This window comes from Mesoplodon densirostris, chromosome 18 (assembly GCF_025265405.1).
Source record: "Mesoplodon densirostris isolate mMesDen1 chromosome 18, mMesDen1 primary haplotype, whole genome shotgun sequence".
NCBI lineage: Eukaryota > Metazoa > Chordata > Mammalia > Artiodactyla > Ziphiidae > Mesoplodon > Mesoplodon densirostris.
Genome location: NC_082678.1, coordinates 6,431,300 through 6,457,828, shown reverse-complemented (window position 1 = coordinate 6,457,828; position 26,529 = coordinate 6,431,300). Strand labels below are relative to the sequence as shown.

At 55.5% G+C, this 26,529-nt stretch overlaps 2 protein-coding genes across 10 annotated transcripts in view; one reads left to right on the top strand and one right to left on the bottom strand.

Moving 5' to 3' along the window:
- ZNF385C (zinc finger protein 385C) overlaps positions 1 to 18,994 on the top strand; it is a 30,459-nt gene extending 11,465 nt beyond the window's left edge. Inside the window, exons 2-8 of one of the 6 annotated variants that reach the window (XM_060082052.1) lie at positions 9,962 to 10,107; positions 11,888 to 11,998; positions 13,333 to 13,498; positions 16,791 to 17,081; positions 17,614 to 17,810; positions 18,116 to 18,226; positions 18,758 to 18,994. In XM_060082052.1, the coding sequence (XP_059938035.1) occupies positions 9,962 to 10,107; positions 11,888 to 11,998; positions 13,333 to 13,498; positions 16,791 to 17,081; positions 17,614 to 17,810; positions 18,116 to 18,226; positions 18,758 to 18,994 (1,259 nt within the window). Of the gene's footprint in view, positions 1 to 9,958; positions 10,108 to 11,887; positions 11,999 to 13,332; positions 13,499 to 16,787; positions 17,082 to 17,613; positions 17,811 to 18,115; positions 18,227 to 18,757 lie in introns of all 6 variants that reach the window. The other 5 variants (XM_060082053.1, XM_060082054.1, XM_060082051.1 and 2 more) reach the window with 5 other exon arrangements.
- A 1,243-nt stretch (positions 18,995 to 20,237) lies between these two features.
- NKIRAS2 (NFKB inhibitor interacting Ras like 2) lies at positions 20,238 to 24,488 on the bottom strand. Of its 4 annotated transcripts, XM_060082057.1 has the most exons (4): positions 24,376 to 24,463; positions 23,258 to 23,365; positions 22,617 to 22,858; positions 20,238 to 21,975 (listed from the first exon to the last, which is right to left on the bottom strand). In XM_060082057.1, the coding sequence occupies exons 2-4, from the start codon at positions 23,349 to 23,351 to the stop codon at positions 21,736 to 21,738; spliced, it is 576 nt and encodes a 191-aa protein (XP_059938040.1). In that variant the 5' UTR covers positions 23,352 to 23,365; positions 24,376 to 24,463; the 3' UTR covers positions 20,238 to 21,735. The 4 variants fall into 4 exon arrangements, with proteins under 4 accessions (XP_059938040.1, XP_059938039.1, XP_059938041.1 ...); XM_060082056.1 differs by lacking the exon at positions 23,258 to 23,365 and having other exon boundaries at positions 24,376 to 24,488; XM_060082058.1 differs by lacking the exons at positions 23,258 to 23,365; positions 24,376 to 24,463 and adding an exon at positions 23,052 to 23,239 and having other exon boundaries at positions 22,617 to 22,887.
- Between the last annotated feature and the right edge of the window lie 2,041 nt (positions 24,489 to 26,529).

The window sequence follows — 26,529 nt, the reverse complement described above, 5'->3', positions numbered from 1 at the left end:
AGCGGCGACAGGCGGACGCGGCCGGCCGACCCCCGGGGCGCCGCCGCCCTGCCCGCGACCCCGGCCCGCGCCGCCGCTGGCGCCTCTTTGCCCCGGTTACCGCTAGTGGCTGCTGTCGCTCAGTGGAGCCCAAGGAGACCGCGGCCAGAGCGTCCACCGCGCAAGATGGTGGCTCCCGAGACTCCGTGAGTGCGTGCGTGCGGGGGCCGGGGAGGGGAGGGGGCCGGGCGGGGCGCCCCCTCCAGGAACCTCCAGGCAGGGGGCGGCCACGGGGGCTGGGGCTCCTGCGGGAGAGGCGGCACGGCGCGGGCGGCACCCATCGGAGAGCTCCTGCACCACGCGCCCCCCAGAGGAAGTTCCCCAGCCCTCCGCATCCAGGCCCCGGGAGGATGGGCAGGGGTGTGCAGGGAGCCCCTACTTCACCGGGCTGCCAGGGGAGGAGGCTCCTGCCCCTACTCTGCCGGGAGCGTGGACTCCTCTTGCTGGGGTCCCGAAAGTAGGATACCCAAAGAAGGCTGGGGAGGGGACTGGGGACCCCCATCCTGGAGCCATATAGACACTGTTTGAGGCTTACGTGCTGGGGTGGAGTGGGGACCACCGGCCAACACACATCGCCCCAAGAGTCACGTCTTACATCCCGCCCCACCCAGCCCGGTTCCCTCAGGTTGAGGTAGGAGAATGTCAGTGGCTTTTGCCTGGTCTTTTAGAGCAGCGCTGTTCAATAGAACTTTCTGGGATGATGTATATGTTCTCTCTCTGGGCCATCTAGTACAGTAGCCACCAGCCACACATGGTTATTGAGAACCTGAAGTGTGGCTCGTGCGGCTGAGGAACTGAATTTTTAAAAATTTAAAATTCTGGGGAATTCCAAGGCGGTCCAGTGGTTAGGACTCTGCGCTTCCACTGCCGAGGGCATGGGTTCGATCCGTGGTCAGGGAACTAAGATCCCTGCAAGCCACGTGGTGTGACCATAAAAAAAAAAAAATTTAAATTCTGATTAATTTTAAACAGCCACATGTGGCTGGTGGCTACCCTATTGGACAGTACAGTTTCAGAATCTCCATCTTCCCAGGCCTCCTCCCTCCCTACTCTTTTGTTCTTTTCTCAAAAACCCAGAAGGGTGTCACCTTGACTTTGCACCTCCTCTCCATTCTAAGACCCTTTGGGTGGTGGGCTAGACCAAGTCACAGAATCACGGGACCTTAGGAGGAAAGGATGTCAAAGGCAGCTGTTTGGGACTTCCCTGGTGGTGCAGTGGTTGAGAGTCCGCCTGCCGATGCAGGGGACACGGGTTCGTGTCCCGGTCTGGGAAGATCCCACATGCCGCGGAGTGGCTGGGCCCGTGGGCCATGGCCGCTGAGCCTGTGTGTCCGGAGCCTGTGCTCCGCAACGGGAGAGGCCACAACAGTGAGAGGCCCGCGTACCGCAAAAAAAAAAAAAAAAAGGCAGCTGTTTTAGCCACCCAAAAGGTGCCCAGGGCCTCCCTGATGGCGCAAGTGGTTGAGAGTCCGCCTGCCGATGCAGGGGATACGGGTTCGTGCCCCGGTCTGGGAGGATCCCATATGCCGCGGAGCGGCTGGGCCCGTGAGCCATGGCCGCTGAGCCTGCGCGTCCGGAGCCTGCGTGTCCGGAGCCTGTGCTCCGCAACGGGGGAGGCCACAACAGTGAGAGGCCCGCATACCGCGAAAAAAAAAAAAAAAAAAGGTGCCCAGGGGCCCACTCCATTGCTCTCTCTGCCTGAGAGCTTGTGCTTCCTGACTCATTTACTCCTCAAATTTTGTGGAGCACCTGCTGGGGGCCAGCCGTGGTTCCCTTCTCTGGAGTCCAGAGAGGAACAAGTAAATTACCTTACCTGCCCTCAGGGACTTTTTCCAGGGGAGGGGGGCGGACAGCAAGAGCGCAAGCAATAGAACTACACAGAAATAAGCAGATTTTCGGGAGTGTAAACTTTGGGGAGTGCGCTGGAGGGAACAAACAGGGGGTAGTGACAGAAAATAAGGGGACTTGCTGGGGAAGGATAATTAGAGAAGCCTCCCCTGAAGAGGTCATTATGCTAAGACCAGAGGGAAAGTGGACTAGGCAAAGTGTTGGGGGGGAGGGTGGGAACATTCCGGAAGAAATCGCAGCATGTGCAGAGGTTCTGGGGATGGGACTCTGGCACTCTGGAGGAACTGAGAGAAGAGGCCAGTGTAGCTGGGAGGGGAGGGAGGCTCCCAGAGAGGGCAGCAGTGCCTGGGCATTTGGTAGATCTTGAAAGGGATTCTGGTGCTGGCGTCGGAGCAATGGGCAGTCATGGAGGGATTTTAAGCTGTATGTTTTAAAAAGCCCCCTCTGGCTACTGAGAGTCTCTGACCCCAGACAGGGGTAAGAGTGGAGACCCAGAGTGCCATCGGGAAGCAACTGCCATAGTCTAAGCAAGAGATGATGGTGGCCTGGACAAGGATGGTGGCAGTGGCATGGAGAGAAGGGATGAGTTAGAGGTAGATCGTGGAGCTGGAATCAACAGGACCTGTGGACAGACCAGGTCCTGATGCGGAAGGGAGTGGGGGTTGGATGGGCAGTGTTCCAGCCAGAGCAGCTGGGTGGGAGAAAGGGCCATTTTCCTGAGTGGGGCAGCCTGGGAGAGGAGCATATTTTGTAGGGACAGATACAGGAGAGATCTGTTTAGAAAAGCCAGGAAGGCAGTTGGATGGAAAGGTGTGGTGCCCAGAGGAGTGTCCTGTAGAGACGGTTCTGAACTCTTCGGACAGTTTGAGATAGGGAAGAAGAGGATGAGATGACATCAGAGGGGAGTGGCTGACGGGAGCAAGGAAGACCAGGGGATGTGTCGTGGAAGGCAAGAGAAAAGTGTGTTTCAGGAGGGTGTGATGAGCAGTACCAACTGCCACGCAGAGTCCAGGGGAGGAGGACCAGAAAGGTTCACCCATTTCTGGCAACATGGAGTGCTTCTCCTTACACTGAATGGGCTGCCCGTGGAATTCGACTCATCTGCCCTTACTCTACCTACCTACTAAGTGCCAAGTTCCACACAGGGTGCTGGGTATAATATCAGGTGGGCAAGACAATCACTGCTTTCTCAGAGTTTAGAATCAGCTAAACCAACAGCCTCAGAAACAGGAAGTTGTTGGGACTTCCCTGGCGGTCCAGTGGTTGGGACTTTGCCTTCCAATTCCAGGCGTGCAGGTTCGATCCCTGGTCAGGGGAGCTGGGATCCCGCATGCCTCCCGAACAAAAAACCGAAACAGAAGCAATATTGTGACAAGCTCAGTGAAGACTTTGAAAATAGTCCACATCAAAAAAAATCTTTAAAAAAAGAAAGAAACAGGAAGTTGTTTCATATAGCCAAAATAATCCTTTCATTCTTTTAAACAACCAGCTTTTGCTGAGAGCCATCTGCGTGCCCAGTCCTGTACAGGGACTTAGAGGTACAAAAATGAGCAAATGTGATCTTGACCTTCCAGGAACCAAGTACAGAGATACGTAGAGCATCCCTGCGTTCACCATATTGTGTTACAAAGACTCATACACGGGGAATTATGGGAGAATAGAGGACAGGTACCAGCCCAGGTTGGGGGGGGATCAGGGTGGCAGAGGGGATGCCTGAGCTGCCCTCCAAGAATGAATGGGAAATAGCCAGGGAAAGAGGAGGGATAGGGAGTTCCAGGCGCAGGGGATGGAGGCAGGAGCAAAAATAACAGTAATGTGTGTGGGGCATGGTAAGCCTTTGGAGCTGGCTGAGCAGACAGGAGTGGGAAGGCTCTGGAGGTGTCCAGAGGCTGGGTGGGTGGGGGGGCATCTCGCTGGCTCATGGTGAGGTATGTAGACTTAGGCAATGGGACATCACCAAAGAGGCGGAAGCAGGGCAGTGACACGGTGGGATCTGTGTGTGGCCTTGCTCTCTGGCTGTTACGTGAGGTATGAGTGTGGGGGAACAAAGGCAGAGGTGGAAGCCGCTGCGAAATCCAGGTGAGACGGTGCAGGCCAGGGTCTCAGCATGGCCTGTGGAGTCAGGGGGACTTGGGTTCTAATTCCACCTCCGCCACTTACTGCTTGGCAAACCTCGGGCAAGTCACTTAAAGCTCCCGAGCTTCAGTTTCCTCCTGTCCAAAGTGAGGATGATACCATCCTCAGAGAGTACTTGCAAGAGGAATCTTGGTCTCCTGATGGAGTCACCGCAGTCCTGAGCACAGGGCCTGAGTCAGTTCGCACTCGGTAAATGGTAGGTACCACTTATCAGTAAACATGGAGAGGAGGGGCAGGTGTGAGAGATGATGAGGAAGCAGAGGTGGCAGGTCTTGGCCATCCACTGGACGTGGCTGTGGGGTCCTGAACTCCTCATCCTCGCCTCGCGCCTGGGGTGGTGGTGGAGGGAGGTAGAGGCAACCGGCTGGCTGCCTTTAGTCTGGAGCCCAGCCCCCGCTTCTGGGCTACCCTTCCCAGAACCACACAACTGGTGTGTGTGTGTGTGAGCGTGCCCATGCGTGTGTTTAGGGAAGGGAGCTCCAGAGGAAACAAATCCCATTCCTCATCCTGTGGCTCTGGGAGCTCAGCTTCGTGCTAACTTCCTTCTGATGACACAAATAACTGTGGCCTGATGGCACCAGTTATCCTTTGGGCGAGGAGCCAGGATTCAGCCACGAGTCATTCGTGAGCCCCGAGAACCACTGTCTGTCTCGGGTTATAAAATGTGGCTGCATTGATGGTGCTAGTCTTTCCAGCTCTGAGCTCTGACATGCTTCAGCGGTCAAAGCAATCGATGCCTTGTCCTAGAGGCTGGGGCCCTCATACCTCTACCCACTTTGGATAACACTTTATGGCCCACTGCCAGTAGCCCTTCCCCATTGGGCCCAGTCCACCCCTCGCCCGGGGAGTCCTCTGTGGGCAGTGTGAAGCCCCAGTGGATGCCTAACACCTCTCCCTTGTCTCTTTCACCTCCAGTCTCCCACCAGCGGAGTGGAAATAAACTTTCCGGGCTAAGTTAGATGGATGGTCCCCATTAGCCTGGCGGGCTGGCCCCCTCCTGCCTCCCCACCGACTCCCCTTGTCAGAGGAGGTGCTTCGGTGTGCGGGGCAGGCTTGGGGGGCAAAAGCATTTGGGTGGGGGTTGGAGGCGCCCTGCCCCTCGAGCAGGAATGGTGCCCCCGGGGAAGAAACCAGCCGGAGAGGCTTCCAACTCCAACAAGAAGTGCAAGCGTTACTTCAACGAGCACTGGAAGGAGGAGTTCACCTGGCTGGACTTTGACTATGAGCGGAAGCTGATGTTTTGCCTCGAGTGCCGCCAGGCCCTGGTGCGGAACAAGCACGGCAAAGCGGAGAACGCCTTCACTGTGGGCACCGACAACTTCCAGCGTCATGCCCTGCTGCGCCACGTGACCTCGGGGGCCCACCGCCAGGCTCTGGCCGTCAACCGGGGCCGGCCCACTTTTGAGGGCCAGGCTGAGGGCGGAGGGACCTGTCCGGGCCTGGCGACCACCCACAGCTTCAGGGGTGTCAAGGTGGAAGCGAACCCGGCCAAGGTGGCCATGCTGACCACGGTGTACTGCATGGCCAAGGAGGACGTGCCTGATGACCGCTGTTCTGCCCTGCTCGAGCTGCAGAGATTCAACCTGTGCCAGGCGCTGCTGGGCATGGAGCACGGCGATTACTACAGTCCCAGGAGGGTGAGGGACATGCAGGTGGGTGGCAGCCAGGGCTGTGGGGGAGGGATTGAGGAGGGAGAACATCGAGCCGTCTGGGCATGGCACCAGCATGCCAGGCCCCTGGGCAGCGGCCAAAGCACTTCATTCACACCTTCGCCCATCAGAGCCTTCACCGAGGGCGTACTAGGTGCCAGGCCCCTGGCCAGCTCCTGGGTGCCCAACAGTGAAGAGGCCGGACCAGGCCCTGTCCTCAGGGGCTCAGGTCTGCTCCCCTCACTACCTAGGTCAGAGGTTGCAAACTGGTGGCCTGGGAGCTTGACTGGCCCACAGATGTGTTTTTCACAGTGTTTTAAGAAAACTTAAATTAGTCTCCAAGATAAACAAAAAACCAAGAGATTACATATAAAAATATGGATTTGTGACTTCTACTGAAAAGCTAGGTCCTGTGCAGTCAGGGCATGGAGTTCTGGAGGTGGAAAGCAGGGCATGGGCTTCCCTATTCCCTTTGGTTTATCCCTGGCCCACTTCAAGGTCAACATCACCCATGTGGCCCCTGGGGGCATGCATATTGCAGCTCTGTCCTAGGCACTGGCTGTATGAGTCCTGGGGGCTGGTAAGGGGGTGGGGAAGTTGGATCTCATCCCCCAGAGAGATGACAAACAGCACACAGCTGGGGCTCTGTGTAACTGGTAGGGAGTCAACGCGTCTATCAGTTAATTCCTGAGCAGCAGAGCAGAGGGAGACCCCCAGGAATAAGGCTGACAGGGGCAATGCTGCAGAAACACACACACACACAAAATGCCGTAGAATCTTTATGGTTCCTAAAGCATTTTTACACTTATAAGTACAACACAAAGTTACATCGATGGGAATTCCCTGGCGGTCCAGTGGTTAGGACTCCGCGCCTTCACTGATGAGGGCCTGGGTTCAATCCCTGGTCAGGGCACTAAGATATGAGTCACAACAACCTTTTGAGGAGCTTGGGGGCAGGTATCAGCCTGGTTTTAGAGCTGAGGAAACAGAGATGAACAGCGAGGTGAAATGATTTGCCCAAGGTCACACAGTCAGTAAGTGGCAAAGCTAGGATTAGTCCGACCCCAGGCCTGTGCTCTTTCTGTCACCCCCACCCTGCCTGCCTCCCCTTCTCAGGACAAGCCTAACTCTGCCCTTCCTCCCTTTCTTTCCCTGGCTGTCCCAGGTCGCCATTGCCAGTGTCTTGCACACAGAGGCCTGCCAACGCCTGAAGGCATCCCCGTATGTGGGCCTGGTGTTGGACGAGACCAGGGACTGGCCTGAGTCCCACAATCTGGCCCTGTTTGCCACTTCGGTGTCCCCCTGCGATGGCCAGCCTGCCACCACCTTCCTGGGCAGTGTGGAGATACAGGAAGGCGAGGCCACCGCTGGCCAGCTCCTGGACATTCTGCAGGCTTTCGGCGTGTCTGCATCCAAGCTGGCCTGGCTCAGCTCAAGCCTCCCCAGTGACCGCCTGGGGAGCGTGGGCCCGCAGCTCCAGGCCGCCTGCCCACTGCTCATGGAACTACACTGCCTCCCCGGCCGGACAGATCCCAAGCCCCCTGCCTACCTAGGTGAATATGAAAGTGTGCTGGATGCCCTATTCCGCCTCCACGGTGGCCCCAGTTCCCATGTGGTCCCTGAGCTCCGGGCGGCACTGGACCTTGCAGCTATTGACTTGGCAGGACCACGGCCAGTGCCCTGGGCCTCCCTGCTGCCTGTGGTGGAAGCAGTGGCTGAGGCTTGGCCTTGCCTGGTGCCCACACTGGAGGCCTCTGCCCCAGCCTCACCTACAACCAGGGCACTGGCCCTCGCCCTGCGCCAGTTCACCTTTGTGGCCTTCACCCACCTCCTGCTGGATGCTCTGCCGTCCGTGCAGAAGCTCGCCCTTGTCCTGCAGCCAGAAGAGCCGGACTTGGCCTTGCTGCAACCGCTGGTGACGGCAGCTGCAGCCTCCCTCCAAGCGCAGCGCAGCTCAGGTGGGGCGCGTCTCCAGGGCTTCCTGCAGGAACTGGCAACCTCCAGCCCTGACTTGGGCCGTGGCCGCTGCACCTACCGCGGTGTGGAGCTGGTGGGCTACTCCGAGGCTGCGGTCCAGGGCTTGGAGCGGCTGCGGGGGGCCTTCCTGGACTCCATGCGGAGGGGGCTGCGGGACTCCTACCCCGGGCCCTCGCTGGACGCCGTGGCCGCCTTGGCGGCGATCTTCGACCCCCGCCGCTACCCGCAGGCACCCGAGGAGCTGGGTGCGCACGGCGAGGGGGCGCTGCGCGTCCTGTTGCGCGCCTTCGCCCCAGCCGTGGTGTGCCAGCGGGCGCTGGGCGACTTCGCGCTCTTCAAGCGCGTGGTGTGCAGCCTGGGGCGGCTGGGCCCGCGGGCCCTGTGCGCCAAGCTGGCGTGCGCGCGCTCTGAACTGCACGAGCTCTTCCCCGACTTCGCCGCCCTCGCCTCCCTGGCCTTGGCGCTGCCCGCGGGCGCCGGCCTCCTGGACAAGGTCGGCCGCAGCCGGGAGCTGCGGTGGTGGGGGCCGGGCGGGGCGGGGGAAGGCCGGGGCGGCCCCGCGGTGAAGATCGCGGTGGATGGGCCGCCGCTGCACGAGTTTGACTTTGCGCTGGCGGTGGAGTTCCTAGAGAGTGGGTGGGGCGAGGGGCTCCTGGGCTCGCAGCTCACGCGAGGGCGGCCTCCTCTCCTCTGTCCAGCCAGCCCGGGGCTCTAGGCTCTCTAAGGGCCAAGCCGGACTTGACTGTGGTGCACCCAAGCTGATCTCCTAGCTGTGGCCTCCCACCCACCTTCCCCGTGCTTCCTCTGTTCCACGCCGAGTACTAACCCAGCCCCGTGGGCTGTGGAGGAGGGGCTGGATCGGGGGCGGGGCTCGGGCCAGTGGGCAGAGGTGCTGGGGTCTGGGGCACCCTAAATATCACTCCTGACCTTTCCAGAGTTTGGTGAAGTAGCTCACCCCTTTCCCTCTGAACTCAGCCCAAGTTTTGGTCCTAGAAAAGTTGAGGGGCTATTGGTTGGAGGAAGACCGGGTCTGCGCAATTCAGGGGTTGAAAGAGAGGAGACTGGGTCCTTGACTGTTGGCCCCACTTCTAACGACATCTCTTCAGATGTGACTGGCGAGCAGATGACCGCCCTTGTTTTTGACACACAGCACAGCACCCTCTCTGTGCACAAGCTAACAGTTCAAGGGAAGTGATGGTGCCCTCCTCACCAGTAGGCTGCCTGAGGCTTTTCTCTATATGACTGTGTATATCGACATACACAGCTATAAATGTAAAATAAATCTGTCCTATCTTTCACAGTGTTAATACACGAAATCTAAAAGGACTTCTTTTGGTTTTGTAATGACAGGGTCCAAAAACGTCCCAGGTGGACTAAATTTATTTCTAATTTTTTTTCTGCCTCAAAATCTGGTTGCTCTCTAAGTTCCTAGCCTTCCCCTGCCCTTGCCCTGCCCTTTTTTTTTTTGTCACGCCGGGATTTTAGATTTTAGTTCCTCGACCAAGGATTGAACCCGGGCCCTTGGCACAGAGTCCTAACCACCGGACTGCCAGGGAATTTGCAACAGATTTTTTTTTTTCTTGCCCACTGCTTGGCTTGTGGGATCTCAGTTGCCTGACCAGGGATTGAACCCGGGCCCCTGCCTCAGACCTTTAAGACCAAAGACTGTAAAACCACAGTGCTGGACTGGCTGACTCCGAGGTGCAGCCTCAGGCCCAATGCAGGGATGTTGGAGGGCTTTTTGCATCCTGAAGGAAGCAGCTGGGGCCTCACCAGAGCTGGGGAACACATGCTTTCAGATTCCAGTGGGTTTCCTATCCCCTCTGTCAGCCCTTGCTGTGAACCATGTGGGGATCTGGACAGGGTAGGTAGTGAGAGGGGAGGGGGCTGGCCTCTCCCCAAGCCTCCTGGGTTTGGGTTTAATTTGCAATAAAGTGGAAACCCAGTGCATCGTGCAGTCTCCGTGGTGGTGTGTGTGTCAGGGGCCTGACTCCCTTGGCCTGACTCCCCTCTGGGCTTCCTTTAGGTCGTTATACTGCCCCTATGGGTGGGTTGCTGGTCATCCTTCTGGGCTGGCAGCCTGGAACTGTGGACTCCCTGCTTCTGCTTCCCCAGTTGTGGAGAGGAGAGGCACAGAAATGTGCTGTCATCGCCCTGGACTCGGCCAGTACTACTTTGTGAACAGGGAGACAGGGGCTTCTGCGCTCTCTCTATGCCCAAGAAGCCCATCAGCCTCGTGTTCTGGCTGCAGAGGGAGGAGTGAGCCCTGTGGCTCCCCGTTTCAGACCCTGCCCTTCTTCCTCCTGCAGCAGGCCCGGCCTCCAGCACCCCCAGCCCCCTGCTGGCCTCCCTGCCCCTGCCCGCCAGGCCTCTGCAGCCCCCGCTGGACTTCAAGCACTTGCTCGCCTTCCACTTCAATGGCGCCACCCCGCTCAGTCTCTTCCCCAACTTCAGCACGGTACGGGCTGGGCTGGTGGGTGGGGGGCATGCAGCGGAGCGTGAGGGTGGAGGGGAAGGGGGGCTGCAAGGGCCCAGCCCTCAGAGGCTGGTCACCAGAGTGACCAAGGGCTCCTGAAATGGGGCCCAGCTCCCACTTAGGCCAGGGATCCAGGATGGTATCACCTCCTCTCCCAGCAACTACTGCTGGGCCCCGGGGTGCCTGTGAACTGCAGGTTTCACTTGAGTTTCTCTATAGGGATGTCTGTGTGCACTTGGGGTGTGCCTTTCTGTTTTAGTTTGTCTCTATAGGACTTTGTTGTTCGTGGGTGTGAGTTTGTGCATGTGTGTTTATAAACTCTTTGCGCCTGGGTAGTTGTCTGTAATTAGTGTATGTGCCTGTGTATCTGAGAGTTTTTTTGTGTCTTTGTGTCGACTGTGTATGTGTTTGGTGTGTGTTTTTCGTGGTTTGGGTGACGGTAAGTTTGTGGATGCGTGCCGTTGGTGTGCATGCCAGTGTGTATCTTTCTACTTGTCTCTGTAATTTGTAACTGCCTGTAAGCTTATGCGCTGTGTGTCTGCCTACTAGTCTGTATACACAGAAACGTGTATTTCCATATGTGTATGTGTGTAAATATGAAATTGACTTCACTACATGAGCTATAAGGTATGTGCCCTTCTTTAAAAAATTTGGAAAATCAAATATAATCATTGATGAGCCCCACCCCATCCTGACAAGATGGTAGGAAATTCTGTCTCAGTCACCCTTGGGAGCTCCTTCCTTCCCACCCTCCACGGTTGTGCAAACGTCCTATGGAGCCTGAGACATTTGGGGAGGGTCCTCCGGTCTTTGGTCCCCGCTGTCACTTGCTGACATGCTCACTGTTCAGGCATATAATCCCTAAGAGGGGGTCAACCCGCTGTCGTCTTCCTACTGGGGGCCCTGCAGGCCACTCTCCTCTGAAGTCCTGTCCTCTGCACGCCCCCGCCCTGGGTGCTGTGGGAGTTAGAGTCTCCTTCTCTTCTCAGGGAAGTTTCTCTCAAAGTTTCTGTTCTCCTCTCTCAGGAAGGTTTGGAAAGTTCCTCTTGACAAGCAAGCCCAGACAGCTTCTGCTTTGGGCCCAACAACCTAGCCCCTGAGAAAAGGGAACATAAAAGCTTGGTTTGATAGAAGAAAAAAAAATTATTTAAAATAAGGAAAAGAAAAAAACACGCAAATTAATATGCCAGAGAAACGACCCTACTACTCAGGGAACCCTCCTCTGGCTTCCACTTGCTGCCCCCGCCCAGCCCCCCACCGCGCCTGGGAGTGGCTGTCCCTCTCCCTCTCAGACCCCGTGACAGTGGCAGAGCTGATAACATAAGCCTTATCTCCCCCAGCCCGCAGGTCCAGCGCAAGTCTGGGTTATGGGAGAGGAAATTCCAAATTCCTTTCTCTGCTACTGCCTGCCCCCAACTCTCTGTCCCAGTAGTTGTGATTCTTGCGAATGAGAAAAAAATGAGACCAGAGGGGAGGCAAGAGATGCCAGTGTGATCACCAGCACCTGGTTCTCTTTCGCAAGGTCATGGAGGTCATCCTGGCCATCCCCCTGCCTCTAAGCAGAAGCCTAGGCTGACAGAGAAGGTCAGCCAGGGAAGAGGCTGTTTCTTTATCTCTAATATCCACAGACATGGGAAATTTCTTCCTCTGGGCTGATCCCTGCCCTCCTCAATAGTCTTAGTTTTTGGCATTTTGCAGTGCCCGCCCCCCGCCCTTACTGAGCTGACCCCAAAGTTACTGTGCACTCCCACCCCCTTCACAGATGGACCCGGTCCAGAAGGCCGTCATCAGTCACACATTTGGGGTTCCCTCCCCTCTGAAGAAGAAGCTCTTCATTTCCTGTAACATCTGTCACCTGAGGTTCAACTCAGCGGTGAGAAGGAGTAGTGGAAACAGGCTGGGGAGGGGGCTGGACAGGGAGTGGGCTGGAGGCTGGGCTTCTGGGGTCTTTCCTGGAGGAACAGGGGTGGCAAAGGGACTGGGGTCCATATTTTCTGTCCTTCGTTGCAGAAGAGCCGCTCCTGGTGCTTTATCCATCCCATCCTCTCCTCTCTCCAGATTCCTCTGCCCCGTCCCATCCCATCCCCCTGGGATTTCATTTCCCTCCCCTGTGCCTCTCTCCTGTGTTCTGGACCCTTCTGCCAGAGAAGGCTGCCCTTACCTACTCCGGGTCCCAGGGGTCACCATCGGCTCTCAGTCCAGAGCTGAGTTCTTAATGCACCTGAGAGTTTCCAGAATGTGTTCATGCCCATCCTCTGAATGAGTTCTCATGATACATCTGTGAGATGGATAGAGGTGCTATCATCAGCCCCACTTTTCAGACGAGGAAACTCAGCCTCAGAGAGGTTAAGTGACTTGCATGAGGCCACACAGCTGGTAAGTAGAGCTGGGATTTGAACCCAGGCCTGGCTGACCCCATAGTCCGCATGCTTTCTACCATGGCCCGCCCCTAGAGAGCGGACCTTCCCTGCTCTGGTGAAAGGGTCCAGGGAGGGGCCACGGGGGCCTGTCTTTCCTACTTTTGGGAGCAACAAGAAGGGACCCCTAGCGGACAGGCCAGATTTGGAGGGTCCCTCCAGGCCTTCAGGTTATGTGAGTCATGCAAGTGATGGACAGAGAGACTTCACTCTGAGGGAGGAACCGTTATCTTCTTCATACTGGGCCCAGCACAGTGCCTGGCACATAGCAAATGTCCAATAACTATTTGTTGGAAAAATGTACAAAGGGATGAATGATCTGAGGTGCACATTCCCGAAAGTGTGGGGACTGCTCTGTTTTTCCACTTGTGCGTTTATAAACCTGTTGGTAACTAACATTCACTGAGCACCTACTGTTTGTACTAGGCCCTTGTCATTCATGTTCTCATTTTAATTCTCACAACTCTGTGAAATCAGTATTATCATCACAGAGCTTACGAGCGAGGAAACTGAGGCTCCGAGAGGCGACGGGACCTGCCCAAAGATGCACAGTTAATAAGCGGCTGAGGCAGAATTTGAAGCCAGTGGCTGCTTGCCTGGGAGCTTGTGTATGAGAATGCATTCTGTAAACCTCAGGGCCACACACATGCTGCGTGTGATGACAAGGATGCGCCCCCTGTGTGGCCGGAGCCGTGCCTCCCTCTGACCTGCCCCCTGCCCAGCGCCAGCTCATGGATGGGACAGGTGGACTCAGCCAATGAATGGTGACCCCATGCCCTCCCCTCCCCAGAACCAGGCCGAAGCACACTACAAAGGCCACAAACACGCCAGAAAACTCAAGGCTGTCGAAGCCTCCAAGAGCAAGCAGAGGCCTCAAACCCTGGCCCAGGATGGGACGCTGGTGTCCCCATCCCCGACTCCAGCCAGTGGAGCCCCTGAAGAGCCACAGAGCAAAGGTCAGTCCTGAACTTTTCTCCCCCCATCCCACTCCAAATCTGGCTTCTGACAAGGGGTTGAGCGATTTCTGCTTATTATCATTCCTGCTTGTGTTGGAGTAGTCCATACGTACAGGGAAAGGCACACATCACGTGTGTAGAGTACCGCGGATTTTCCAGTCTGGATCTCCTGAGATGAAGAAATATGTCACAGGCACCCCAGAAGCCCCTCCTTGGGTCCCCTCCCTGTCACTACCTTGTTGTTAGCTTCCTAGGGCTGTGATAACAAATGACCACAAACTGGGTGGCTGAAAATAACAGAGATGTATTTTCTCACAGTTCTGGGGGTCAGCAGTTTGAAGCAAGGTGTCAGCAGGGTTGGTTCCTTCTGGGGGCACGGTGCGGGGGGCGGAATCTGTTTCAGTCCACTCTTCTAGCTTCTGGTCGTTGCCGGCAATCCTTGGCGCTCCTTGGCTTGTGGATGCTTCATTCCGATCTCTGCCTCCGACTTCACTTCACATTTTCCCGTATCTCTGTGCTTTCACATGGTCTTCTTATAAGGACACCAGTCATTGGATTAGGGCCCACCCTAGTCCAGTATGATCTCGTCTTAACTAATTACATCAGCAAAGACCCTATTTCCAAATAAGATCACATTCTGAGGTTCCAGATGGACATGAGTTTGGGGGTGATGCTATGCAACCACCTACACCCCTCCCCCAGAGTAACTATGAGCCTGACTTTTCTCACCAGAGATCAATTTCACCTGGTTTTGTTTAATGATATACAGGTGGTCCCCGACTTCATGGTGGTTTGGATTATGATTTTTGGACTTCACAACGGTGTGAAAGCCATATGCATTCGGTAGACACTGGACTTCCAATTTCGAATTTTGATCTTTTCTGGGCTAGCAATATTCGGCAGTGGTCTCCAGCCTTTTTGGCACCAGGGACCAGTTTCACGGAAGACAATTTTCCCACGGACTGGGGAGGGAGGGTTGGTTTCAGGATGATTCAAGCGTGTTACATTTATTGTGCACTTTATTTCCATTATTTTTACATTGTAATATATAATTAAATAATTATGTAGCTCACCATAATGCAGAATCAGTGAGAGCCCTGAGCTTGTTTTCCTGCAACTAGTTGGTCCCATCTGGGGGTGATGGGAGACAGTGACACGCAAAGTGTGTTGCTTATGTCCAGTCTGCTCCGTAAGATGCAGCTTAATTATCACTTGCCACTCACTGATAGGACTCTTTAAAAAAAATTTATTTATTTATTTATTTATTTTTGGCTGCATTGGATCTCTGTTGCTATGCATGGGCTTTCTCTAGTTGCGGCTAGTGGGGGCTACTCTTTATTGTGGTGCGCAGGCTTCTCATTGCGGTGGCTTCTCTTGTTGCAGAGCATGGGCTCTAGGGCACTTGGGCTTCAGTAGTTGTGGCCCACGGGCTTAGTTGCTCCGTGGCATGTGGGATCTTCCTGGACCAGGGCTTGAACCCGTGTCTCCTGCATTGGCAGGCGGATTCTCAACCACTGCGCAACCAGGGAAGCCCACTGATAGGTTTTTTTTAAAAATTAATTAATTAATTTGTTTTTATTTTTGGCTGTGTTGGGTCTTCGTTGCTGTGCATGGGCTTTCTCTAGTTGTGGCAAGCGGGGGCTACTCTTCGTTATGGTGCGCTGGCTTCTTGTTGCGGTGGCTTCTCTTGTTGCAGAGCATGGGTTCTAGGGCACTTGGGCTTCAGTAGTTGTGGCACATGGGATCTTGCTGGGCCAGGGATCGAACCCGTGTCCGCTGCACTAGCAGGCAGATTCTCAACCACTGCACCACTAGGGAAGCCCACTGATAGGGTTTTGATATGAGTCTGCAGGCAATTGCTTTATTATGGTCTCTGTGCAGTCAAACCTCTCCGCTAATGATGATCTGTATTTGCAGCCGCTCCCCAGGGCTAGCGTCACCGCCTCAGCTCCACCTCAGATCATCAGGCGTTAGATTCTCATAAGGAGCCCACAGCCTAGATCCCTCGCATGTGCTCTTCACAGTAGGCTTCGCACTCCTATGAGAATCTAATGCCCCTGCCGCTGATCTGACAGGAGGAGCTCAGGCGGTAATGCGAGTGATGGGGAGTGGCTGTAAATACAGATGAAACTTCACTCGCTCACCCGCCTTTCACCTCCTGCTGTGCAGCCCCGTTCCTAACAGGCCACAGACTGGTACCGATCCGATCCGTGGCCTGGGGGTTGGGGACCCCGATATACAGTAGGTGCATACTCTTTTGTGATGCTGGTCAGCAGCAGCCACATGCCCAGGAGGGTAAACAACTGACACACTTACAACCATTCTCTGCCCATGCAAGCAATCTGTTTTTCACTTTCAGCACAGTATTCAATAAATGACATGAGATATTGAACACTTTATTATAAAACAGGCTTTGTGTGAGATGATACTGCTCAACTGTAGGCTAATGTAGGTGTTCTGAGCACATTTAAGGTAGGCTGGGTCAAGCTATGATGTTCCGTAGGTTAGGTGTATTAAATGCATTTAAAAAAAAATTTCCTTCCTTTTTATTGATTGATTGATTTTGGCTGTGTTGTGTCTTAGTTGCGGCACACGGGATCTTTTGTTGCGGTGGGAGGGCTCTTTGTTGCAGGGCGCAGGCTCCTCTCTAGTTGTGGCACGTGGGCTCAGTTGCCCTGTGGCATGTGGGATCTTAGTTTACTGACCAGGGATCAAACCCATGTCCCCTGCATTGGAAGGCGGATTCTTAACCACTGGACCACCAGGGAAGTACCTGCATTTTCAACTTATGATATTTTCAGCTTACGATGGGTTTATCAGGATATAACCCCATCAGAAGTTGCTGTTGTGTGTAGCTGTATTTTGTCCTTTTTTCATTGCCATATAGTATTCCATTGCATGATCCATCAACTCTTTTCACTATTCTCCTGTTGACAAATATTTGGACAGTTTCCAGTTTTCTGCTGCTATGAATAGTGCTCCATGAATATTCTAGCACATCTTTTTGGTGACTTCCACATATTTAACAGTTCCCTAATGACTGTAGATCATCAGGGCTGGGTGGGCTCTCTGAGACCACTGGATCCAACTTTATCATATCAGGTGGGAAAACTGAGGCCCAAGTCCGCCCAGTGATTTGGTGGGGAGTCTGGAATTCAGTGCTGGTCATCCCTACACCAGGGACCCTTCCAATCTGCCATGCCACCCCCAGAATATCTGTGCTTACAATCGTGGTCTCGAGAATCATCTTGGGCCTCACACTCGTACCCCACGCCTTCCATCTCCCCAGCAGTTCCTGCAGCCCCTCCTCCTGGTCCCAAAGTCCAGCCACCCCTGAGTCCGGAACCCACACCCAGGGAGCCGGCCCACTCGGACCTCTTGGATACTGCCTCCTCTTCCTCCTCTTCCTCTTGCCCACCCTGCTCCCCAGAGCCTGGGAGAGAGGCGCCAGGGCCTGAACCGGCGGCGGCTGCTGTGCAAAGTGGTGTGAATGGGGAAGGCAGGGGCGAGAAGGGGCGCCTCTACTGCCCCACGTGTAAGGTGACCGTGAACTCTGCCTCCCAGCTTCAGGCTCACAACACAGGTCAGTGCGCCCCCCACCAGCTCCAGTCCTGAGTCCCGGGGAGGAGATGGCCCTCACCAGATGTGGGCAGGCTAGAGCTTCTGGGTACTTTGCTCCAGGGCTAGGTGACAGAGGCGCTGTGCTCAGCTGTGGCTGGGCAGGCATTTCGGGTCCTCCCGGTAATGCCTGAGGAGGGAGGATCCGGAAGAAAAGTCAGGCAGCAAGAACTGGAGGGTCATCACAGAAGACAGGAGACACCCCCCCCACCTCTCCTTGCATCAGACCCAGGGGAATTGGGTTGGAATGAGTGCCAAAGGGAAGCCGACCTGTAACTCTGCAACGAGGCCTTCCTTGGGGGATGCTGGCATGAAATGAGAACAGCTGGGAGGACCTTTGGGAGGAAAGAGAAATCTCACATGGCTGGAGGGGCTGGCAGTGCTGAGCAGCGTGGAGGCTTCAGGGGGCAGCCAAACTGACCTGGTGTGGAGGGGGTCTCCGCGGCCCCTGAAGCCCCTCTTTGGTGCTGGCAAGCTGTCTTCTTTCCTCCCTCCAGGAGCCAAGCACCGGTGGATGGTGGAAGGTCAGCGGGGCGCTCCCCGCAGGGGCAGGGGCCACGCAGTGCCCCGGGGAGGAGCTGGACACAAGGCCAAGAGAGTGACGGGGGTCCGCGGGGGCCGGCAGGGGCCCAGGCCCCCTTTCCACTGTGCTCTCTGTCAGCTCCAGGTCAATTCAGAGACCCAACTCAAGCAGGTGGGGCAAGTGTGGCTGGGATTGGGGATGGAGCAGGGGTGCGGGGGGTGGGCCCAGGGCCAGGCGAGGAGGAGGGAGCCTGCAGGGAGGAGGTGGGTAGAGCAGAGCAGGGAGCAGTGGAGGAAGAGGTGCGAGGCTCCTGGAAGGCGAAGGCCAAGGCCAATTCTTACCTCCCCTTCCCAGGGCCACTCCAGGGCCATGTGCATTCGGTGTGTGAATTGTGGGTAGAGAAAGGATGAGCTAGCCGTAGTTTTGGGGTCCTTGGGGTCCTCATCTTGTTCCCAGTCTGTCTGTCTGTCCATTAGCACCTGAGCAGCAGGAGGCACAAAGACCGCCTGGCCGGGAAGCCCCCCAAGCCCTCCAGCCAGCACAGCAAGCTGCAGAAGCACGCAGCGCTGGCTGTGAGTATCCTCAAGGTATCTGTCTCCGGGCAACAGAGCTGGGACCCAGGTCCAGAGGGGAGAGGGTAAGGGGAGAGGGTAGGCCGGAAGGGAGGGCCAGCTGCGGGGGGCTGGGAGGAGGGGCAGGAAGGAAGCCACCCGCCTTGGAGACTGCCTGGGCAGGGATAGAGCTGGGGTTGGGTTTTTGGCTGTCTGGGGATCTGCTCACAAAACAGTTCCGGGGGGGAGGTGGGCCCAGGTAGTAACTTCAGGGGCAACAGCGAGGCGTGGGCATGCATCTCCCGGAGACCATCTCCACCCCCGCTCCCCATAGCCTCCTCCCTCGGCCCATCTTAAGATTCTCCTCCCTCCAGGCAGGAAGGCAGGTGGTGGAGAAAGCCCTTTGGAATGAATGTTTGGGGGTGGGAAGGGAGGAGGATTTAGGTTTGGAATCCTGACAGTCACGTTTTCCCCCTGCTGCAGCAAAAAGCCCAAGGAGGGGGCCCAGGGAGGGGAAGGGATTTTCCTGGGGTCAGAGACTTGAGTCCTTTCCTCTCTTCTCTGCAGTCTAAACTGGCCTTGCAGAAACAACTCACCAAGACGCTGGCAGCCCGCTTCCTGCCCAGCCCGATCCCCACCGCGGCGGCAACCATCTGTGCCCTCCCCGGGCCCCTGGCCCTCCGGCCTGCGCCTACGGCAGCCACCACCCTCTTCCCGCCTGCGATCCTGGGCCCAGCTCTGTTTCGCACCCCAGCAGGAGCCGTTCGCCCTGCCACGGGACCCATCGTCTTTGCCCCCTATTAGCCCTCCTGGGGAGCCCGGGGCTGATTTCCTAGCAGTTGCCCTCCCCCTCCTCCTCTCCCCAAGATGCCTCGGTTCCCTACATCCCACAGGAGACTGCCTTTTACAGCCTAGGGGTTCCTGCCCAATCTAGGAAGAGCTGGGCTAATGCTAAGAGCCCTTCACTCAATCTGCACTGGGGATTCAACTAACGTCCCCCCCCCGACCCCAGCCCAAGGACCATCCATCTGCGCCCTCCCTTCCCCAGGCTTCTAGGGCTAGCCCTGGGCTCCCCTCCATTTCCCATCCTGATTTATGGGGAACAAACTGGAAAATCCAAAGATCTATGCAAAATCCTAGCCCCAGCCCTGTGGTGCTCTCATTCTCCCACTCAAGACCTACACCCATGTGGCCCGAGGTCCGAGGAACCGTACCACCTCCTAGCCCGACCTCTATTCCCATGCCCTGGGGGCAGGGAGAGGAGGCCCTCCCCATTCACTGGATTCTCTAGAGAATCACTGGTGTTGAGGGGGCCGTCTCAAGGGAGAAGCTAAGGGGACAATCACAGCCATCCCAACCACAGGGTCTCAAGATGGAGTGGGTTCAAGGTTACCTGGACGAGCTGACCATTGGGGATGTGGCGGAAGACTGTGGAGGAGGAAGACAGCAGTGCTAAGTGGGGCAAAGCCAAGGGGTGGCTGGAACTGCAAGCCTCTGGGGCTTTTCATCCGCTCTGACAGGATGGGCTACAGACGACGGGGAGGCGAGGGTAATGTGCAGGCCGGGCCCAGTTTTTAACAGAGGAAGTGATCAGCCCCACACACATTCTCCTCTCTTAGCCTTTGATTCCTCCAGAATCCCAGCTCTCGGGGGCTGGGGGGTTGGGGGGGGAAGGGGGGGGTGACACTGGGTCTCCCTCAGACTATGGATCCAGCTAACACCGAATCCTCCCAGGGCTCCCAAAGAGCTTTCCCTTCCAGCTCCTCACCCCAAACTGGCCCCTAGCACTCAATTCAGCTTTCCCTTCCCCCACGAGCACCCCAAGGCCCCCTCACTGTGACGCGCCTGAGTAGTGGGATCCGCTCGGAGCCATTCTCAAGACCCGTTTTCATGGTGTCAGAATTAATGTCACAACCTCCAACCCACCCAGCAGCACTGCCACCCTCACGCCACCATATGGGACTTTGCCAGTATCCACCTGTATCTTTTTTCTATTTCAAAGCTGTTTCCAATGGGAGAACAAGAAAAAGGGGGGAGGGTGGGAAACTTTTTGATAACAGTTGTGGTTTTATTGTGTCCAACGCATCAATAAATCAATTTAAGCCCGAGCCTGTACACGCCCTAACTCGCCCAGCCTGGGCCACCTGACCCTGCTCACCTCTCCCATCTTGGGGAGAAGGGGCGTGTACTGGAGGTCACCTGGCTGTAGTGTCTTCACCTATGCTAGGTGTGTACATCAGAAGCACGAAGTGGGCACGGGAAGTTGTGGGTTACCAGCTCACTTTACAGCGTGTTGGAAGCGTAACCACCCTTCTGAGCCCCCAGAGATCTGGCAGCTCCTGAGAAGCTGCTATTGGTCGGCTTTATTCTGTTCAGGCATCTGAGGTAAGAAGGGAGGGCTAGACGAGCACCTTGCCCAGCCTCCACCACGGCGGCAGGCATATAAACACAGGTAATTTATAAATAGAAGTCCAGCTATCAGCTGAAAACAACCATAGGAAAGGGTGACGACCAGTCCCCAGGGCTGTGAGGTCCGCTGATAGGGCACTGGGCAGTCACTCTGGCAACTAGAGTGGGTAGTGCACTCCTGCCCCCTGGTGGTTGGGGGGGCTGGGGAGCAGTGTCCCAGCCTCCAGGGCCACAGGCATAGCACCTTGAAAGGGGAGAAGCTAGGGAACAGTGCAGCCAGCCCAACCATGGGCAGTATACAACCCACGCAGGGCTGGAGAGGATCTAGATCATCTAAGCAACTGCCGTCACCTTACAGATGAGAAAACTAGAGGGGAAAGGCCTTGCAGGGCCACAAAGCCAGCTGGTGACTCCCAGCCCAGTCGGCATTCCATTCCACCTCAACCAAGGAAATGCTCCCTGAGCAGGAAGAGGAAGCAAAACAGCTGGGGGAAGAGTTGAAACAGAAAATTATGCTCCCAGGAGGCTAGCTTCTTTCAGCCCAGGAGAGGACAGGAGAGGTCAGGGTGTTGGATGAGGAGGCACCCTGAACACCAGCACACACACGTGTGCACATCTACACACACACACACACACACACACAAACAAGATACCTGGATGCGCTTTCTCTAGAATCCAGGCTGGTGCCACAAGCGTGTGTGTGTGTGTGTGTGTGTGAGATTGGCAGGAAACCCGGAGGTGTAAGACCCCTGCGATAGGAATCAGACCGTAGACTGGGCATTTCCACACACAGCTCTGCTTCCTGTCCAGGGCCGGTAGAAGGGACAGTGATCCAAAACCACCCTAGACCTGCTTAAAAGCAAAAACTGATCATGTCACTTCGCTGGCATAAATCCTATCAATGGCTTTCCATTGCTGTTAGGATACAGCAGGATGGGGGCTGGGGGGCTGGGGGGCCACTAACCTAGACTATTTGCATTTCCCAGAGTTGGGAGGGAGCAAAAGTGACCTGAGCCTGGAACAGCCCAGCTGCCTAGCCTAGTGGGGAGCTCCCCCCTTGACTGGGAAGGACAGCTTGCCTAAACCCCACCTCCCTTTCCCCTCAACCCATCTTCCAGGGCTGGCAAGGCAGCTCTTCAGCCATCCAAGGAGCCGCTCCCCTTGTTCTTGCGGCTGAGGGGGAAGGCAGACTTGCTCTGGGGCTGGGTCATCTTGCTGGCCAGGTAGACGAAGGGCTCCAGCAGTGAGCGGCGGTCAGCCACCGACACCTCCCAAAGCTTCACCTTCTCCGACTTGGCCCAGTGCTGAGCCACATCCGGGTCTACACGCCGCTGCTCCTGCAGGTCACACTTGTTGCCGAGGACCACGATGGTGACCTGGGGAAGAGGGACAGAGTAGAGGCCCGTGGCTGTAGCATGGACCTCAGGAATGGTCGTGAGGGCCAGTGACCACCTTGGGCTTGTAATGGAACGCCTGGAGGGGGTGCCAGATGGAGGCCAGAATTTGAACAGAGGAAGGAGAGGAAAAAGCAACCATTTCCACTTTGGAGTCTAGGAGAGGGAAAGTCTCAATGGCTGATGTCTCATCTCTTCCTATGTTAGAAACTGTGGACAGGGGCCTCCATCTGGAGGAGTTCCATTACAAGCCCTGTCTCACCAATGCCTGATCATTTCTGGCAGTCAGTTAGTTGCTGGCTAAGTAACCGGTGAGGAAGCGCTCCCAGAATGCCTGCAGCTTAAAGCGGGATTTGAGAACAAAAGGGCCTTCACAGGGGAGAGCACAGAACCATTATAAAGAAAGACTAGTGGGGACATCTTAAACTGGAGAAGCCTCTTTGGTTGAGCTGCCTCAACATACGGCCACCTCTAGGGGTGAAGACACCCTCCAGTGGCCTCCATCTCTGCCCTCCAGCTCTAAACCCACGTCCTGGCAAATCAGTGAAAAACAGAGCCTTTCCAGGCCTCCCAAAGCCAGCCCAGGGCCCACTCTCTCTCACCACCAGGGTTCCCCCACACACCTCCTTCTTGTCTTTGGATTTGTCAATCTCCTTCTTGAGCAGCTCCACGCGCTGAAAGGACTCTCGGCTATCCGTGCTGTAGACCAGGACATAGCCATCAGTGCAGGAGAAGCAGTGCCGGGGCAACTCAGCCCCATCTCGGAGCCCCCGGGTGTCGTAGAAACGCACCTGCTCCCGCACCCCCCGGTCAGTCTCAATGGAGCCCACGTAGATGTCCTCCTGCGTCTCAATCATCTCAGAACCTGGGACAAAATGAGGAGAAAACTTGTTTCTAGGGAGAAAAGAGATTGGGAACATGAGTGACTGAATATATCCTAACAGGCCAACCAGACAGGGAGAGAAAGGAACATGGGGGCTGAGGAGAGACGGCCAAAGACTGCGAGTCTGGCCAGACTGGAATAGCTTGGGGGAACAGCTCTAATCTCACGCTGATACCTTGCTAAACACACTGTGACACGGAAGTTTTTCCTTCTTATCTCGGACATTGGATTTTCTCTTTCCAGATGTCCTCAGTGTTGTAGAGTTGGGATCTTTCGGTGTAATGACCAGCAGCAGCGATCTTTAGCCTTTTCGTGTTGTGATCAAATCCTCTCCTCATTCTTCCACTTCCTCCACCACACCTCACGCCCAGCAACACTCACCCACTACGTGGTTTCCGTACAGAAGCTGCTCCAGGATTGAAGTTTTGCCCACAGAAGCCTGGCCACACACGACCACCTTGCAGCTCTTCCCCATGCTTAGCTTTCAGCCTTGAAGAACGGAAGCACGCTGGGTGAGGCAGGATCAAAACAAAGGGCAAACTTCCCTTGACTGAGGATGCAAGTTCTGAAGTGGATGCATGGCCTCAGGGGTTCGGCCCTGTCTGCTGCCCTAGGCAGGGTGTACTGAAGTGATGTATCTATATCCACTACTGGACAGTTAGCTGTATATTATTCATCTATTCCCAGTATGAGGCCAGTAACTGGCACAGAGCAGGTGCTCGGTAAGCGTTGCCATAAAGGGGGAAGAGAGTCGCTGGTTTAAAGGAATCACTAGCCAGGTTCCTTTCTGTGCAGAGGATGTGGAGGACCACTTGCTGAAGGGAGCTGTGGCTCAGCTCCCTCTCTTTAACCATGACCCCATGGAGAAATTAGTAGGACTATTATTTTGTGTGGATCTGTCTTATACCACTCTTCCTGGGGAGAGTGAACAATTAGGAAGAACATTTTGCTTTCCCATATGGCTTATCCAGACAATTAGTTCCCTCGAATTCCCAGTCAAGGCCATAGCTAAGATGAAAAACATCAGACAAGAAACAAGAGTGAAGGAATCTAAGGAAAAAAACGCTTCAGAAAAGAGAAAAATTTTGTTTCTCTTGGACTGACAAACCCAGATAAGGCCTAGACACAGAAATCCCTCCTCTGTTTGGAGGTCCCAAACAGAGATCTCCTCGAAGGCATCCCAAACACAGGTTTCCCAGAAGGAGCCCCAGACAAGGATCCCGCACCGCCCCCCCCCCCACCCAGAGGAGAGATACAGAGATCACTCCCCAAAGGGATCTTAAACAGAAACCTCTCCAAAGGAAACTCTTAGTACAGATCGCCCTCCCAGCGAGGGGCCTCATATAGTGAGCCCCGCAATTAAGGGATACCCTAAGAGAGACCGCTAGGCGGGCCTCCGGAACAGATTTCCCCACGAGAGGGCTCCCAGAGGGAATCGGAATCCTGCCACCTAAAAGCGTCCGGAAGCAGTGGTCGATCCCGGCCTCCCAGCTCCGTACCTCCTGGGGCCCTCGCAGCAGCCCGGCCGGGCCCCTCTACGCGCGCCGGGACCAGGGGTGGGGCAGCACGGCCGCAAACGCTCGGACCTTCCTCCCGGTCCATCCGGGCTCCGTCTGGCCCCGCCCCGTAGCTTCCATCCCGCAAGACCTATTTTGGCGGCGGAGAGCGGGCGCCAGCCGAACAGCGCCTCCAGAGGCCGGCGGGGAAATGACGGCCGGGACCTGGGCTGGGTGGTCTCCAGAGCACAGGGTTCTAGGCTCCCTAGACCGGCCGGGTGCTGTTTTGGTGCCTCAGATGCCCATATGTTCTTTCTCTAAAGGCTACTACAGTAACACTTTGTTTACTCAGTCATTTATTCATCCAATGTCTTCTGAGGTCCTACTCTGTGCCAGGTACAGGACCACGTGCTGAGAAAAAGCGGAGGAATTAGACACCGTTGCCGCCCATTAGAACGTCACCATCTAGAGGAGCTAGACATCTAAACCAACAATTACAGTACAGCATGGTAAGAACTATTACAGAGGTGCTATGGGAGCACAACTAAGGGCATTTAACTTGGGGGCAGTGGCCATCACGTTCTCTGCGGAACCTTCCTAGAGGAGGTCAGGTCCGTGTTGAAGTTTGAAGGGTGTGGGAGGAAAGGGTGGAGGAAATACGGCAAGAGTCATGGCATTTACCGTAACTACAAGTATTTGGGTTCATTACTGATGGTAGAAAGGAGCCAAATAATCAAAGGCCTGTGTGCTGGCCAAAGAGTTCAAACTGTATCCTAATAACAGCAGTGGAAAGCCATTGATAGGACTTATGCCAGCGAAGTGACATGATCAGTTTTTGCTTTTAAGTGGGTCAGTCACTCTGGTAAAAGAGTGAAGGTTGGAGAGAGGTGAGACTTGGGGTTAGTTAGACTATGGTAGTATTCCAAGTTTTCCAAAAAATGATGAGAATCTGAATTGGGATGGAAAGGAGATAGATTTGGGAGACATTTGGTAAGAGAATCAACAAGACTTGGTGATAACTTGGGAGTTTTAGATGCCGAGAACACAAAGGAGGAAGATGGTTAAAGACAGATGGGCCTCCCGCATTAGACTGTAGACCATGAGCCATTGGCAAGCAGGTTAGATGGTCTGAGTCTGCGCTTTCCCAACCCAGCACAAAGTAGGTACTTTGGAGAGGGCTGTTGAATGACTGGCTGGATGAATGACTTCTCTCTTCCAAACCCCTGAGCCTCTCCCATTCTCCGCTCCCCAGTGCTAGGTGTGATTTCAGCTCCCTCAGCACTGTGATAGGAAGAACCATGCAAGCGGCCTATGGACAATGGCACAGACTGTTTTACTGGAGAAGCAAGCGAGGGCGTCAGGGGTCTGGGGGGCGGGGTAAATCCTTTTAAAATTCCCTTGACCCATTCTTATTTTAGTACCCTTTAACTTTAAAATTTTAACCTCAAACTCCCCCAGTTTAACCTCAGGAAATCCCAATTTAATTCAAGTCCACAAAAATGATTGGTTTGGGTGAAGGGAAGTACTACGAAGGGCTGTGTCCTTGCCCTCTCTGAGTTCCCAATCCACACTGCAATCGGGAAGACAAGCGTGCTGAGCACAGAGTTTATATGAGTGTTGGGAGCACTGAGGACACTGTAGAGCAGGGACCTCACCCCGCGAGCTGCCTTATAAACTCCAGGGCAGGGTCTGGGGTCCTGTGCCACCCTCCCTAGGCTTAATGCTGAGATGGCATTCCCAGGCGTCTGACATGAAAGCAGCGTCGTTAGGCGTGTTGAACCAGTTGGTGATTGGAGATCCAGAGGGGATGAAAGGCGCGGTGTGAAGACGCCCTGCGTTCCCCTGGCTTGGTTGGTCAGGGCTTCCAGGGGCCGATGAACGCTGGGGAAACTGGATTCAGAGTGTCTCTTCTTGCCTTTCGCGGGAGGAAGCTGTGGACATACTCCAAGGTCGGGAAGGTGGTAGTGAGGGGCTCTTTCTCTCCGGGGTACTGGGTCACCGCGTCCCTACCCAACTCAGACTCCCTGAGCCTCACAGGAGACTCTCTAGGATTGGAAGTTGTTATGGCAACGAGGCTCTCAGCATACTGAGGAAAGCCAAAGCCTAGAGAGCCGACACCCTCCTGTATCCCCCTTCCGACCCACGGGTAAAGTGGCG

What these genes read in the sequence shown, in the direction of transcription:
- NKIRAS2 (XM_060082056.1), bottom strand. Translation starts at nt 24,478, where the DNA reads ATGGACCGGGAGGAAGGTCCGAGCGTTTGCGGCCGTGCTGCCCCACCC. An exon ending in TGCTGCGAGGGCCCCAGGAG is followed by an intron (nt 22,859 to 24,375) that starts GTACGGAGCTGG and finishes ATTTTGTCCCAG; the next exon opens with GTTCTGAGATGATTGAGACG. An exon ending in AATCCAAAGACAAGAAGGAG is followed by an intron (nt 21,976 to 22,616) that starts GTGTGTGGGGGA and finishes CCTCTTCCCCAG; the next exon opens with GTCACCATCGTGGTCCTCGG.